The 16,092-nt window shown below is 33.6% G+C and overlaps 1 protein-coding gene and 1 long non-coding RNA gene across 3 annotated transcripts; one reads left to right on the top strand and one right to left on the bottom strand.

Annotated features, from left to right (window-relative positions):
* Nucleotides 1-412: 412 nt before the first annotated feature.
* LOC142525060 (uncharacterized) lies at nucleotides 413-4,047 on the bottom strand. 2 transcript variants are annotated; one of them, XM_075629232.1, is made up of 6 exons: nucleotides 3,911-4,047; nucleotides 3,677-3,834; nucleotides 1,586-1,842; nucleotides 948-1,035; nucleotides 712-778; nucleotides 413-636 (listed from the first exon to the last, which is right to left on the bottom strand). In XM_075629232.1, the coding sequence occupies exons 2-6, from the start codon at nucleotides 3,733-3,735 to the stop codon at nucleotides 583-585; spliced, it is 525 nt and encodes a 174-aa protein (XP_075485347.1). In that variant the 5' UTR covers nucleotides 3,736-3,834; nucleotides 3,911-4,047; the 3' UTR covers nucleotides 413-582. The 2 variants fall into 2 exon arrangements, with proteins under 2 accessions (XP_075485347.1, XP_075485348.1); XM_075629233.1 differs by having other exon boundaries at nucleotides 1,586-1,847.
* LOC142525061 (uncharacterized) lies at nucleotides 1,860-3,296 on the top strand. Its single transcript, XR_012815011.1, has 2 exons — nucleotides 1,860-2,549; nucleotides 2,584-3,296. It is a non-coding gene; the product is annotated as an uncharacterized LOC142525061 (long non-coding RNA).
* Nucleotides 4,048-16,092: the final 12,045 nt, after the last annotated feature.

The following is a 16,092-nucleotide window of genomic DNA, read 5'->3' on the forward strand; positions in this document are numbered from 1 at the left end:
CAGATCGATTAGAAAAATATTTAATTCATATTTAAAATTACGAATTCGAACATTTTCTAACTTTCTATCCTCCAAATCCGAACTCAAATTACTTTGTTTGATAACTTGCCATTGTCGAACTCGAACATTCCAAACTATTTTTCCATCGAAATCCAAATTATTTTGTCTGATAACTTATGTTTAAAACGGCCACACCCTTTTACTCCGGTCTCAAGTTCCAAGTAAAGACAAACCCAGAAAAAAGGACTATAACAAATCATATTTGAAAGGCAAAACTTTTATTTTTTTTTTATATAAAAAATAGTCTTTTTTGGGTGAGAGATGGAGTTCCCCTCCTCCCCTGCACACAAGGCACGCAACTTCCATCTCTAAATTCCAAGAATAAATAAAAGAACAAAAGACTCACAAAGCATGAAAACACGGACTACCTAATTCCAAATTATTGCCAACTTCGAAACCAGAAATTGCAAGCAGTGTCACACATTTATAATATAAACTTCACTTAAATTGCTCGTTCATTAACCATTTCATCAAGTTACATGCAAGAATTTACGTGCCAGAAAATTTCTATTTCCTCACAAGTCAATCGTAAAGCCCCTCTTGTTCCCACACATCTACCAGAAAATCCACCATTTCCTGTCAATCAAGTAAATAAAACAGATGAGAAAGTTGGGATAATAAACTATTTAAGCAGGTAGCTACCACACTCACCGCCAGTGGGATAGGCTGGGGGAAAGGCTTGTTGGTCCCAAGCAAACTTTCATACGTTGCATTCCAACTGCAAATTCGGAACAGCATAATATGAAAAGCGTTCTTATTCTAGCCATGTTTCTCAAGGATGATATCAAACAAACTTTGGATGAAGACATTGATATCATGCACATTGTGTCTGCCAAATCTAATGATCAATTTCATAACAGCCTCAGATAAGTAAATATGAAAGTCACCTCAATTTTGGTTCTTGCACTTGTACATGCTTTTGAGATCGCTTATTTCCAATCCACTGTTGTCTTGTTTGATTCCAGAGAAGAAGACCTTCAACAAGATTAATTTGAAATCGTTACAAGGCAGTGAAAGACCAAATTTTAATCAAGAAAAACTAGAAGAAAAGGGAGATAGAAATGTTAAGTAAAGTTCGACTTCTCAAGTTTATATCAAATCCTCTCTTTTAAGAAGTCACGGGTATGAGAAATTAAAAGAAACCCAAAAAACAAGCAGTTTCTGGTTCTGCGCGAGATTACAAATTTAAAGCAGAAAATCATAGTAATGGAAAAATACTCAAAATTTGTCATTATACTACGCCTTGATTAGTGGCAAATTAAGGATAAGAAATATCAATTGAAGTTGTACAAATCCACAGAACATGCTAAAGTATGGGGCTGAAAACAAAAACTACTGTCAGTTTTGGATAAAATATGATTTGAAGCCCAATAGTCCCCTAAAGGCTGCATAATTTATATTTAATGTTCCTCTGCAACAGATAAAATACATAAGAGGGCAGTAATGGAGGTGACAGGGCGCAATATGTATACTTTAAGTTCCTTAAATGCACAGCAAGAGGATAAAATAGCATTGATGTACTTGCCAGGATTAACGAAATCCGTAGGGTGGTTTGAACTGCCAGCAGTGCTGTGAGCATCAAAGGTTTGATTTGAAGTACTGATAGATGAGATACTTCTATGGGATTGGAAGGCACTATGGTCCATGGTACCTGAACTGGTGCTCCAGAAATCCTCTGTCAAACTATGTTTCTTTACTCGTTGGCCTTGAATTTTCAGACCCTTGGATGGTTCATCCACAGAAATCACAAGTGGTGCTTTGACACAACATCCTAGGCAACCTCTGCTCTGTTACAAATTTGGTTTATCACCATGCAAATGAATAACGTGACAGAAACTGTTAAGACTACACTTTAGGAATAACAAGTTTTATTATGGCAACAAAGGAGCAGCACATATAAATATACTACCACAGATTTGAATATATTTGGTCTAAGGGGATCGATTAATTGTGGTCATTAATGCAAACCCGAGGAACAAAGACAGTATGATATATTTGAAAGAGATAATGCTAACAGTAAAGACAAATGGAACAATTAATCAGTAGAGGTCATGATTAAAACCGAAAAAACAGATATCATAGCAACTCATAACCCCTTTCCATGGCAATATTCATAATCCCTTGGATGAGTAAACCAGTTCATGTTGTAAGTTGTAACCATTCTTATATATTGGAAATCATCATCAAGGAACCCATAAATTATCAAAATTTTCAACAGCTGAATTATATGATAGCAAGTAGAAGGAAAATTGTATGTGTCTGACAACAAAAGGGGATAGGGGCCATGGGGGCAGAAAGGTAAGATAGATAAGTCACTATACTCGAGGAAATTAATGTCGACATTACTATCCCAGGATAAAATAAAACCATGTTACAAATAAAAAATAAGGAAGCTTGAGCAGTTGTCGTTTCAAAATAAACCATGTTGGCACATAAGACAATCGAGAGTTTTGCATCTCCTTGGTTAAAAATATATCAACTAACTCTCTGTTAGCTCCTACCTAAAGGTAGCTCGTATTTTAGTGCAAAAAATTATAGCCACTACAATTGTAGCTGAATAACAAGCATATCATGTCATGTGCCTACACTGTCGGATAATCCAAAATTAAACCATCAATACGAAATAAAAACTCCAATTCTGCAGATCAACAAATAGAAAGGTAAGTAAAATAGTTATTATATACTCCATTTGATCTGAGCAAAGTTAAGGTCTAACGCGAAAAATTTATTTCCATTTATCCTTCAGACTTTCCGTGATCAACCCAACGAGAGCTAGCGAATACTTCTTTAAACACCCTAAGGACAAATATTAAGGCCTAATTTTCATACAAATCTCTGTTTCTAAATGATATCTATCACTGACAAATATTGCCATTTTTTTTTTTCAAAAAACTAAAAATAATATTGACATTTTCTTATTTTGTAGTCTTTTCTATTTACAGGTTCCTATTGAGGCATTTCTAAAGTATACAATTACGTAGGGAATGAGTACTACTCGAACAAACTCTTTCAACATCAGGCAAAGCATGATGCCAAATAACGAGAAAAATCAGAACTTTTCCGTCTTCTCACACCATTGTTGCTTTCTTAAAATGGAAGCAAAATAAATATTTGGAACCACATAAGAAGAATAGAAATAAAGAAAGCATCCTTATTTCATGACAAAAGGGGTTAGCCTAAAACCCAATAAAAGACACCATATTATCATCAAAGCAAAAAGAAAAACAAAAACAAAATTTCTTTGGTAATCATATGTTCCACAAACGTTTATTTACTTTTTGTAGTTACACCCTCTTAGATTCACAGAGATAGCAGCCCCCGAAATGTAACACAAAATGATTGATAATTATCGAGGCTAGAATCGTGTCAGCCATTCCCTTCACCTGAACAGGAAAGGTCAAAAACTTTGGCTACCTCGGGAAAACATTGAAAAATGCCCACCAAAATTTCCAAAGAAGAGCATATCACCAGCTAATCAGTAAATTACCATCCTTTAAAAAGTCGAACCTTGTGCTTCTATACTTAACCAGAATGAAGAATCCCAACATCATCATCCACAAACATGCACACACAGACAGAGACACGGAGAAAGGGAGAGAGAGGCCGTAAAACTGACCCCATGCATGCAAGTAAATGTGAAATCCAACACGGGATCGATTTACTCCAGAACAGCATTCACTGATATCTCCAAATTAAGATTACTTCCCAGCCCAAATCACCCGTTTCGAAGTCCAGATCTCAAAATATCCGCAGAAAGAACAAAAGCACACAAATCTGCGAACAAAAGGCAAATTCAATCGATCCACAATTCGAGATGAAACGAAAGCAAAATCGAAAATCTGCGGCTTACACTTGCGATTGGATCAGTTACAAAATGCTCGATCCGGTTAGCACACTAGCGAAACTTCTTCAAAACTAGTGAGGAAAGAAGGAGCGTAGCGATGAGGCAGTGGTGCGTACGTTAACGAACAGCAGCGAGTGGACATGTATGCCAACAGCGAGTGGACAAGTATGCCCTAGCGTTTTCATTTGCAATTACATGATTACCCTTGTACGGTTAACCTCTCCATGTGTAAATTGGAAAAAAAAAATTATCAATCCTATTTTTAATCATCACGGCATAAAATTTTAGTTTATACTTCTCTGTTTGACAAGAGTGATAAACATATTTTTATTTTGTTTTATTTTATTTAATGAAAAAATTAACACCAGAGTCGAGATAAAATAGTTTAAAAATATAATATTATTATTGTTATTATGTAATTAAATGTTTAAAGAATAGATATTTAAAAAAAATTGTGAGTTTGAACCTATGTTCGAGGTTTATCATTTTTAGATTTTATTCCAAATATATTAGAATGTTTGGAAAAAAAAATTAACCAAGGTCGTATACCAGAAACAACTAAGAATAATGATATTTAAACAATAATTCAAATCATATAACAACTTGGTTCTAGCAATAGGATTTCAGGAGAAATATCACCACCATCTTTTGTTATCGAACTCTTATTACATCAAAGAAGAAAGACCAAAGTAGTGAAAAACCTTTAAATGGTGAAAAGAAAATGATCAATATTATCAAAACTGTCTCAGAAAATAAAACAACAACCATAGAAATTATTGGTCTAGAGGATCTTTAATACCTTACAGAGTCTTTTGCAAACCTCAAGGTTATATATATATATATATATATATATATATATATATATATATATAGAGAGAGAGAACAAAGAAAGATTAATTAAACTTTTAAAAATGAGTCTAATGGAATCAGTCAAAATGGTTTGAAACATCACTTTGGCAGAAACCAAAGAATCACTCCTAGCAGGAGAATCTCTTAGAGAGACAGCTGAAAGCATTGATAGTCTATTTAAAGCACAATTTATAGAGGTAGACTATTTTAACAGTCAAGAAAAAAGAAGAAAAAAATATACTCAAGATTTGTATAAACTTGAATTACAATAAATTTATTTAGTTGATGAATATATTACGTCATTCACTAAATATAGATGAAATTCAGGTGTCGAAAAAAAAAATCAGCATTGCGACTTTTCTTCACCAAAATATCAAGTGTCTAGAGAGAAATGATAATAAGGGAATTTATCTCTAGCAATCCAGAGAACTGGCCAGACAATCCACTTTCCTTTGAGAAAAGTTGGCATAATTGTGGCATATGACGACATTGCAAAATAATTACAATTGATTAAGGGGTATTAATAAACATACTCCTTTATGTTGTAAATTAAATGATCTTGCAACAATTTGGAATGAAACACAAAGGCAGAAAAAAAGAACTGTAGATCTCATCCTTAAGCTAAGAGTGGAAAACCTTGAAGTAGCTATTGGAAATCAAGAACAATATGTTCTATAAAGAAAGCCAGATCTTATAAATCTGAACAAAAAATTGGACCATCGAGGAGTATGATAGCATCCCAAGCATCGAACTCATGTTGAGGTATGGGACAAATACGAACAAAGAAAACTCTCTGAAGAGTTCACATCAGAGCCAATTAAGGTTTTAAACATTGTAATTGCTGGACATATGGAGTAAGAGGTCATCTTTCGTCCAACTGTCCAGGAGATTATAGAAATAGAATAAGGCATTTCGAATCAACTTTAGATATTGAAGAGTGGTTTATTACCAAATTTAATTCAAGTGTACCGGTTTGATTATATGAAGAAGGGAAAGTCTTTAAGTCAAGAAAATATGATGGAATAGAATAAGAATCTAACTAAATACGAAGTGTTTCGACACGAAACACATGAAGATATGTTTGGTTTCTTTAGCTAGACAATCATATTTCATAACATAGTTGAAACGTCCATTATTTTCAAACTTTAAAATCATACTCAAATTTTTTTTATGAAGCATAGAAGTTCGAACTTCATATTTAAAATAATTCAACACTTTCATAACCAAAAACTTAATTTAACATTTAAAACATCAAGTGCATAAAATCTCTAAATCGTCAATTAACCAAAAATCCTACGTCGACATTTAACAAGATCAACAAACATTATAATAAAGCATAAAATCCCTAATAAATCATTAACAAAATCTTTATTTCAAAACTTCCATTATCAAGCTAATGCGGAAAATAAATTTTCCTCGGGAGTATACTGTCGGACTCGATCCACTCAAGCGTCAACTCCTTCCTCGATATCATCATCTCCTGCAGCATTCAAACCTAGTAAATCTAATGACTTAGCACATCCTAAACATGAGTAACAAATAATATGTATACAAGCACATGCATTAAAATTATACTTTTATTCAAGATAACTATCATAAATTTGTAAGCATAACTTAATCATAAATCGTCAAATCGTAAAGTTTTCAATGATTTATCATTTTGGGTGAAGTTTGATCCTTGAAAGTGACTAGTTGTATCCTCTGATAGACTGATTAGTCTTAGCTCACTATTACGCATGGGGACGGGCACTAGGCACTGACGTAAAATGGAAATACGATCGTCGGGCTCCCTCTGGGGCCTTTTCCTGTACAGGCTCTCTCTGGGGCCTTCTCCCTCACGATATTGCCAAAAGTCATAAATCATATTTTTTTGTCACAGTTAATTTACATCCTTCAAAATATCTTTTCTTTCTTTTTAATCAAAAAATATCGTGTCATTTCCACATTCGAAAAAATAATATTTTAACAGTAAAAATTGCTCAGTTTTATGATAAATCCTAAAATCCCATATTTTCATCATAAACATTTTAAAATATCATTTAGCATGTGTTATGATTATTCGGGACACTGTCAGACCTTTTTGTACTACACATGTGTAAAATGACCATTTTGTCATTAGGCCCTAAATTCTTTATTTTTAAATTTTTCTCACTTTTGCTGACTTGAGATTATCCCAAATAATCATTTAAGCTTAAATTTGACTTTTAATAGTTTTATTTAACGTAGACTCGAGCTTTTTGATTTAATTCTTTATTTACTAAACCGTAAAGCGTTTTAATCCCGAATTAATCTCAACTTTAATATTTTCTTCCCAAACTTTAAACATAAACTTTTAATACCTAAATAACCCTCGTGAATCATGAATTGAGACCCCATGGACCATGGTTCGAACCACTTTTTCAATAAATCGAACCCTAGCTTGTTTATGTCGAGCCATTCTTTATGTCGAGCCATCCCCCGATTTCCTCGAGCCACCTTGAGCCATCATGAACCTAACCTACCCTTGACCCTCATGTACCCTCATCGATCCCACCTAGCCCATCTAACCAGTCCCTGGCCCATGCAAAATTCAAGCGCTTGTCTCTCAGCCCGCGGCCCTTCCTCCTTGATTTTTCCTAGACTCCTAGTCCTACTAGGACTCTCCTAGCTCAGCCGCAAGCGGCTCCCCACACTCCTAGCCACCACTGGAACACTCTCCAGCCCCTGCTCACCAACCTAAGCAAGCGCCGAACCCTCCCTCAGACGTGAAGCTAGCCCTGTGCACGCATGCATACGCAATGGCACCTAGGGCTCGCGACTACCCTTCCTTGAGCCAACCTGCCCCAACCTCCTCTGGACCCAACTAGGATTCTCGTATACAACAATGTACTAGCCCCAGCCAGCCCTCCATCCAAGCCGTGCACCTCCACTGCAACTACACCAGCTGAATGCAAGCATGAGGGGAAGAGTCTTTGTGCCGTTGAACTCTTCTTTCCCTGCTGCCGCCGAGCCCTGCTGCCATCCAGCCCTCGCTTTGTTTCTAAAACGACTCCTCTATGACCCATAAATGTCCCCTCTTAATGACAGTGTGTTCTTAGGATTCATAACGTTTTTCCAATAAGTGTAAAATCATCAAAACTATGAAAATATTTGTTCTATTATTAAAAGGTTCATATTTGAATATTTTCCATGTAAAAATAATTAAAATCATAATATGATTTGAATGATACGTCAAAGGAATTTAAAAATGTGCCTTTGCGTTTTAGAACGCTCGAATATACGATAGTCGGCGTGGGGCGCGAAAAAATACGAATGAGCGACGAAGACTCCTTGTTTCTTCCTCCTCAAATTTTTGAAAATGTGTGTGTGTGGTGTGTGTGAATTTTCGGCTGATATCTCTAAAAAAAACCTAGGATTTCTTTTTTATAGATTTTAATTTGCATGTTAACGGGCTTAGGTTTTGGGTCTTTGGGTATAGGAGCAATTGATCATACTAATCTTAGGTAAATTAGATCCAATAATACCAATTTAATCGAAAAATAAAAGATTATAAAAATTATTTTTCAATAATTTTAATCTTTTAAAAATCCTGTTTACCCAAAACCGGCTTCCCGAATAAAATCAAGATCGTCTCATAAAATAATTTGAAATCTATCATTTTTAGAAAAATTTAATCATATTTAATCATATTAACAAGCCTTGAAAATATTTATTTTATCTTGGTCGTCTCCGATCTCCTTTCCCCAGCCTATTATCGAATATTCGAGTAAAATCTACAGTTTTCATAAAATTATGTAGTTAGACCCTTAGTCATATAATATGTATCAAGTAAACATTTAAAATCAATTAAATAAAACAATTAATCAATTTGGATCATTCGCATGCATGTGATTTACGTGGGTTGACTTTTGGAAGTTACAATAGTCCAAAAGATCATGAGAGAAAACCCTATACTACTGAAACGTCTACTTTTTCTTTCTTAAAACGTGCTAGAAATTTTTTTTTTTTAGCTCTCAAAATTTGGCCATACATATACATGTACATAAAATACTTTTAACGTCATTTTAAAATAAATCAACCAACTATTTTATCAACACAAAAACATTATTTGAAAAGTATAGCTCATACTATAACCTCTCCAAAATCATTCATAATTAAATAAAAGTCATAAAATATCTTTAACGTAACTTAAAATCATGAATCATAACTAGTGCGAAAAACTAGTGTCGGTCCTCGAGTTATGTGCACCTTCAGTCCAGCAAAGTCAACCATCAAGACCTCCATAAACATTATTATCATAATCACCTGCATCAATCACACCTAGTGAGTCTAAAGACTCAACACACCATAATCTTGATAACAAGTAATACATATACAAATCACATGCAACTGTGAAAATACTTGTACTTAAAATATCGTTTTCATGAAGATGTATAAACTTTAAACATAACCATTTTTGTAAACATTTTCATGATGCATGAACTTTAAATAAAAAAACATTTTCTTAAAGATGCACCAACTTTAAACATAAACATTTTCATATCCTCATAAACATATCCATATGAACATGCATAACTTAAACCTCAATATTTTCCTTTTTCTCATACATAACATGTATCCTTTTATCATGATCATCAACATTTTCTTTTATTGAATTCAGATAGTTAATTGTGACTTTCCTCAATCCTCAAAAGTCGATGGATCCATCTATATGAAACCACAGTACTGGGCGGCGGGGCCATCAACGACATAAGATCCTCAACTGAGCCTTGGCCTATCCTCAATCATATCCTCATATCCTCATTTGTCGATGGATCCATTTACATGAAACCACAGTACTGGGCGGCGGGGACATCAGGGACGATCTCTCGTCCACTGAGCCTTGGCCTATCCTCATCGAATGGAAATATGATCGTTGGGCTCCCTCTGGGGCCTTCTCCCATAAATGGGCTCTCTCTGGGGCCTTTTCCCTCATTATATCTCCATTCTTATCCTCATATCCTCAATAGTCACAATTATTTCACTTCCTTCCACGTTTTACATTTTCATCACTTTATAAAAATTATGCATTTAATATCATTTTTCTTTTAAAAACAAGCATGCAACATATCTTTTAAGGTTATCGTTTCCTCATAAATATCCATAAACATTTTAAAAGAAACCTTTCAACCTGTAAAAATCCAAAAATATTTTAAATAAACATTTCAACATTATAAACATTTAAAATATTCATTTTGACATTTAAATCATAAACATTTAAAATAAACCTTTCGACATAACAATCTCTAAACATATAAAACTTTCATAAACATGTAAAATAATCATTTTAACATGTAAAATTCCATAAACATCCATAACCATTGAAAATAATCATATTAGCACATAAAACAGCATTCAGGGCACTGCCATGACGTTTACAAATTTCTAGGTGTAAAATGACCGTTTTACCCCTCGACCCAACCTGACCCTAACAACCCTGGAACACGCCCAGACCAAACCGAGGCCAACCCAAGCCCCAAAACCGAAGCCACCTTTCAGCAGCTGGTCATGGCCGAGAAAACCCACATGCACAAGGACTCTTGTTTTCTTGCTTAGCCACCTAACCCACGGACCAGCCCTTGAATCAGTCCCTCAAGCACCCTCCTAGGACCCTAAAGAGTCGACCTAGCCCAGCCCATAGCCCCATGGCCGAGCTTTTCCTCCCTGCAAAAGCAGCAACGCCCTGCCCATGCTTTCCCTTGGGCTCTCGGGTGGAGTCCTTCTTGGCAAGGACTCCTCCCAGCCCCTGGTTTTCGAGTCCTAGCATGGCTAGGACTCTTCCCTTGACTCAACCACGTCCCTAGCTTGCCCTGGTCCCAAGCCGAACCCAAGACAAGCCCTCATGACCAAAATCAAACTCCTCTAACCACCATGACAACAACTTGGTCCCAGCTTTTATTCCTGATCATGTGCAGTGTTTTGTGTGTCTCTAGACCCTTTAAAACGTGTAAAATCATGCCCCTTTTTAATCCTATACATGGCAACCCCTTCATGCACACTTGTATCATGATTTTGGATCAAAACAATATGCTTTAAAATTCATGTTTGCATAAAAACGAAAATGCATCCAAGTGCAACTTATTTTTCATGCAATCCAATTTTAAATAAATACTATGGTGTGAATGATGAGTAAAAGGGAGAATATGGCGTGTCTTTGCGTATTTTACGCACTAATAAACGTTGACGATTGCGAAGAACGTCGACGGCAATCTAGGCTTAAAACTCCCCTTGAAAATTTGAACTTTATCTTCAAAATTGTGGTGTGTGTCTCGTGTATATTGGCTGATGGGGAGTGTTTGAATTGCTTGTGGGTGTGTGGCCGTGAGTATGTAGGGTTAAGGGTGGGGTTTAACATATTTTATAGTCTAATTAATCACTAATTAGGCTTTGGCCCATTAAGTAGGTAATTTAGGCCCATTAGTGCTTAATTAGAATTTTAAAAATAGTTTTGTTTAATAAAGTTTGTGAATTTATTAGCCGGGTTGCTAAAACGTTCGCGTTTTTGTTAAAAATCCAATACAGATAAAAATTACGTCCGGCGTATAAAATCACATCAAAACCTCTTATTTTAAAAAAATAAGAAAAAGCATCACCCTTAATTTAAATAATTAAAAAATTATTTAATAAAAACATTTTCTATTTTTTTCAGCCCTCAATCTCCGTTCCTCGATCGCAACTCGAATAACATTTTAAAAATACATTTTAATGCAACCATGTAGAAAAATATATTTTAAATATGTAAATATGCACAACATAATTAATTAATGTAATTAAAACAATTAATTAAAATACAAGAGAATTTAATAATTGCATGCATGTGGTTCGCGTGAACCTTTAGATTTTCGGGGCGTTACAACTACAGAGTTGTCAAAAAGTCTCTGGAGGACATATAGAAAATTTATTAGAAAATCTTGGTATAAGAAACAGAAAGTATCATATAATCTATAAGATTTCCAGAAGGTAAATGACAATTCTCATGGAAGTTACAAGAAATCAGACGGAGATACAATTTTTTTATTTTGAATAAATAAAAGCGGAATTATAGAAATTCAAGTCGGAAGTAGCACGAACCATGTAATGGAATCATATCGAAGCAATCCAAATCATGATAAAAGGTACTTTTAAAAGATTTCACCTTATACGGCTCGTCGTTCAATTCTTTCGAATTCATTGGATCCTTTTCCGCGTTCGAGAATCCCCTCCCTTTTTCCACTCTAACTCTAGGACCAATTTAATCACGTTTTCATGTTCCAATTGAACACTTTCCATTTTTGATTATTCTCAAAGGAGAAAATTATTCTCTTTATCAAACATATGCGGAATGAATAGATTCTCAAATCAATATTTTTCAAACATATGCGGAATGAATAGATTCTCAAATCAATATTTTTTATTTGCGGTAAACAAATTGGTAATATTCAAGATTCAATACTTGGAACTATCCAGAAAATCTCTATGCATGGAAAATTGTAAGAGTAACTTATTAAAGAATTTTCTACAACCTAATAGATCAAGATTTTAGCCGAGCCTTGACAATACATCAAAATTTTAAGAAAAATAGACTAATGAAAGAAGGCAATAGACCACACTCTTTTATCTATTTAATTTCATACAGTCTCTCTTCTGTACATTATTCATAATTATTAATTAGAAATGAGTTTATAAAAATTTTAGAGATATTCAGAAAAGTTTCTCAAGAAATTTATCCAGATATAATTGAGTTTCCTTTAATATATGAAACATATGTCCAGATCTAAGATACAACTGAATGTACAAAGAAATCAAAGTCTTATATTGGAACCAATTTGAGATAGATATGATCACAAGTTACATGTGTGGAAAAACACATGTACAAGAAATTCAATCTGTAACAAAAAACATATTAATATTAGGAAATCTTTAGGTGTGCATAAGGATAGAGGGAAGTCGAAATAGTATTCGATATTACAAGATAAAGAAATCGATTTCCTTGTAATACCATATATTATTTGAAACAATATATAATAAAAAATTACAAATAATGATAAACATCGGTGGATTATGAGTTCATAGCAAAGGAATTCCGGGAAAAGATCTAGATCAATTTGTTCTTGGATTAGAGTTTCTTGAGGAATATAAACCTTGTAAACGACTTGAAAACGAAATAAAATTCATGGTATAAGATAAAATGTGGAAAATTCAATAACTACGAGGATATATACATTCCAGTAAGAATGCTATATGAACAATATAAAACATAATATTTTGCTTCTTATATTGATTCAAGGACTAGAATCTGGACAACAAAAAGATGAGTTTTTTCAATGAATTGGAAGAAAAATTATCTCATATTTTTGGATTAAAATTCTCCAAACAAATTTTAATCTTATGTAAATGGATTAAGATGACTTGAATATTATTCGGAGGTGCCAGACAAACAACTTGGTGCAAGATGAATATACCACCAATCCATTTTCATGATACATTAGCAGAAATTTTGCTGTGAAATAATTTCTTGCAAATGTTTAAATCGTATACTAAAGAAAATGATACTAGACCATTAGGGTTTAAAACATCATGTGATGCCAAAGTTGTAGTCTAGAGATTAAGAGATGCATTACACAAAATATTTCCAATCCAGTTTCGCAGCAAACGTGGTGATAAAGAAAAACTTCTACACCCAAAAATGAAATATTCCAGAAGGCTCGGATAAACAATGCTCCAAATAAGAGTAAAACAAAACCTTCATATGGAAGAAATAGATATCCTCTAAATAACTTTATATAAAAAAGATGTAGAATTAGAAACAAAGAGACCCGTAGAATATATCAACAAAAGGATTGAAGAAAATTATCATGAAGCATGGTTGGAAAGAAATCAATTCCAAAGCTAGCATTAAAATCAAGGAAGACAAGGAAAATGAGTTCGTAAGATGTAAGCACATCCCGGTGAATGTAGTTAATAAAAAGATATGTATATTATTATCAAGGAACATTTAGACATTGGTTTTAAAAGTATGTGAGTATCACCATATGACAGTCCAGATTTTGTGATATGGAAGCATGATGAGATCAAAAAGAACAAACTCATGTTAGTAATTAATTATCAATAAATTAATAAAATTCTAGAATTTGATGAATATTTTATACCAGTTGATATTATTTAATTAGTTGTACATGCAATGCAAAATTGTTCTCTAAATTTGATTGTAAGTTCGGATTTTATCAGATTCAGATGAAGGAAAAAAGCAAGAAATTCACAACTTTCTCCACACCACAAGAACATTATATTTGGGAAGTATTATCAATCGAATTGTCTAATGCACCCCAAATATTTCAAAGAAATGTGGATAATCTATTCAAATGCTATTTTAAATTTATGTTTGTTTATATTGATGATATTTTAATTGTATATAAAAATATAGATGAACATATTAAACATTTAGATATTTTAATATCCTATCTGAAATAAGATAATCATTGATACAAGGAAGATTAAATTCTTCGGAGTAGAAATTAATGAGTAAGTAACAATTCTACAAGAACACGTATTGGAAAAGATGCATAATTTTTCAAATGAATAAAAAAAATTCAAAGTTTGTTAGGGGTTGTGAACTTAGTTGGTATGTTTATTAATAACCAAGCATCGGTCCATTACTGAAAGAAAACATAAGATTTATATGGACAGAAGAACACACAAAAGAGTAGCCAACTAAGGAGATTTACAAAGATCTTCCAAAAATGGGTATTCTGCAAGATGAAAATGACGTTGTACAATATACATATGCGAGTGATCATTGGTGGGTAGCAGTTCTTACAAAGCTCATAACAGAAGGATAACAACCATGAAGATTTTGTAGTGGATTATTCTCAGATTCAGAAGTCATAAGATGACACATTAACGAAAAAAATTATATGTATTAAAAGAGCTTTTGAAAAATTGCTACTATTTTTACTTGTTAAGAAATTTACTTTGAAAATGATAATACACAAATAAAAGATTTATTAGAAAATAGAATTGAATATAAATCTGAGAAGAAAACAATATTAAGATGGCAATGATTATGTCAAAAAATTATCTTTGATATTGTTGTTATTAAATCTAATAAAAATATCCTTGCAGATTTCTTAACAAAGATCAATAATGCTAATGTCAATGCCATAATGAAAATGTGGGGAACACTTGGAAATGTTTCAAAACGAGTTTAATTAGCTTGCCTTAAATATAGAAATTGCGGGTAAGTTACAACGAGTCGATAAGAGCACTCTCTTTGATTGGATTAGAGGATGTTTGCAGGTTTATGCTCAGTTATGATCTGTATTACAAAATTATATCCTCCAGGCTATTGAAAAACCATTGGCTTCTTAAAAGAAGTGTTTTTTAGTACAAGGCTCTACACCTAGAGAAGGGGATTCAATTACCTCTAGCAAAAGTAATAATCCAGGAAAATCTTTAGAAAGGTCGGTATAAGAAAAAAATTGAGGCTCCAGATTCTTATCTCGAGTAACCATTCACATCTGGGATTGAAGAGGGAGATATCAATCTTAGACTTCAAACTGAGGTTAGTACTAAAAAATTTCAATTCCTCTATTTCAGATATACCAGCTGAATTGGGATAAATAAAAAAAAATATAATAGGAATCAACTCAGCCACAATATAGGTTGATATAGTAGGGAAGTGTCCAAGGGAGATATTATAGAGTTCTACTTTTTAGTGCAGCACCAGAAACCAACTGGAAAAGGCTCACACAAAGCCTTTCATTTCATCAAGGTCAGGAGGCCAGACATGAACATCAAGAATTATCAATGGTCCTTAGATAATGAAACACATCTTGTTTCATCACTTACTGAAAACAATATCTTCACTCGACGAGTATGGAGATTTTGAGTCTGTCTCATAGAGATGAACAAAGTCAACTTTCCATCTATGTTTTATCAAAATTCTGCAAATGAATATTTTCTGTTAAATACTATGATAGGAAAAACTACACATTTTTAAGAATACATAAGAGATAAATTTTCTGTGGAATAACAAGCTATATGGGAGTCAATAAACTAGTCAGAAATTCTGCAACATGGCACATGTGGAAAGATGGTGAGAAGAAATCTGCCCAAAATGTCCAAACCTGAAGGAGCCAGAATTCGGGAAGGGTTTTCAACCTAAATCTGACCATAAACATAATGCAGAGACAATTCCAAGTGGTGAAAGACCACACAAGTCACGTTTTCCTCGGTAACCATACAAATGAAAAAGATTCCTTGACAAAAGTAAAGAAAGCATGTGATCCAACCACCCCAATAATGGAGAACGAACCACACAACCATTTCAAAAAAATGGACCA

Source organism: Primulina tabacum, chromosome 14 (assembly GCF_025594145.1).
Source record: "Primulina tabacum isolate GXHZ01 chromosome 14, ASM2559414v2, whole genome shotgun sequence".
In the NCBI taxonomy this organism is placed as follows: Eukaryota; Viridiplantae; Streptophyta; class Magnoliopsida; order Lamiales; family Gesneriaceae; genus Primulina; species Primulina tabacum.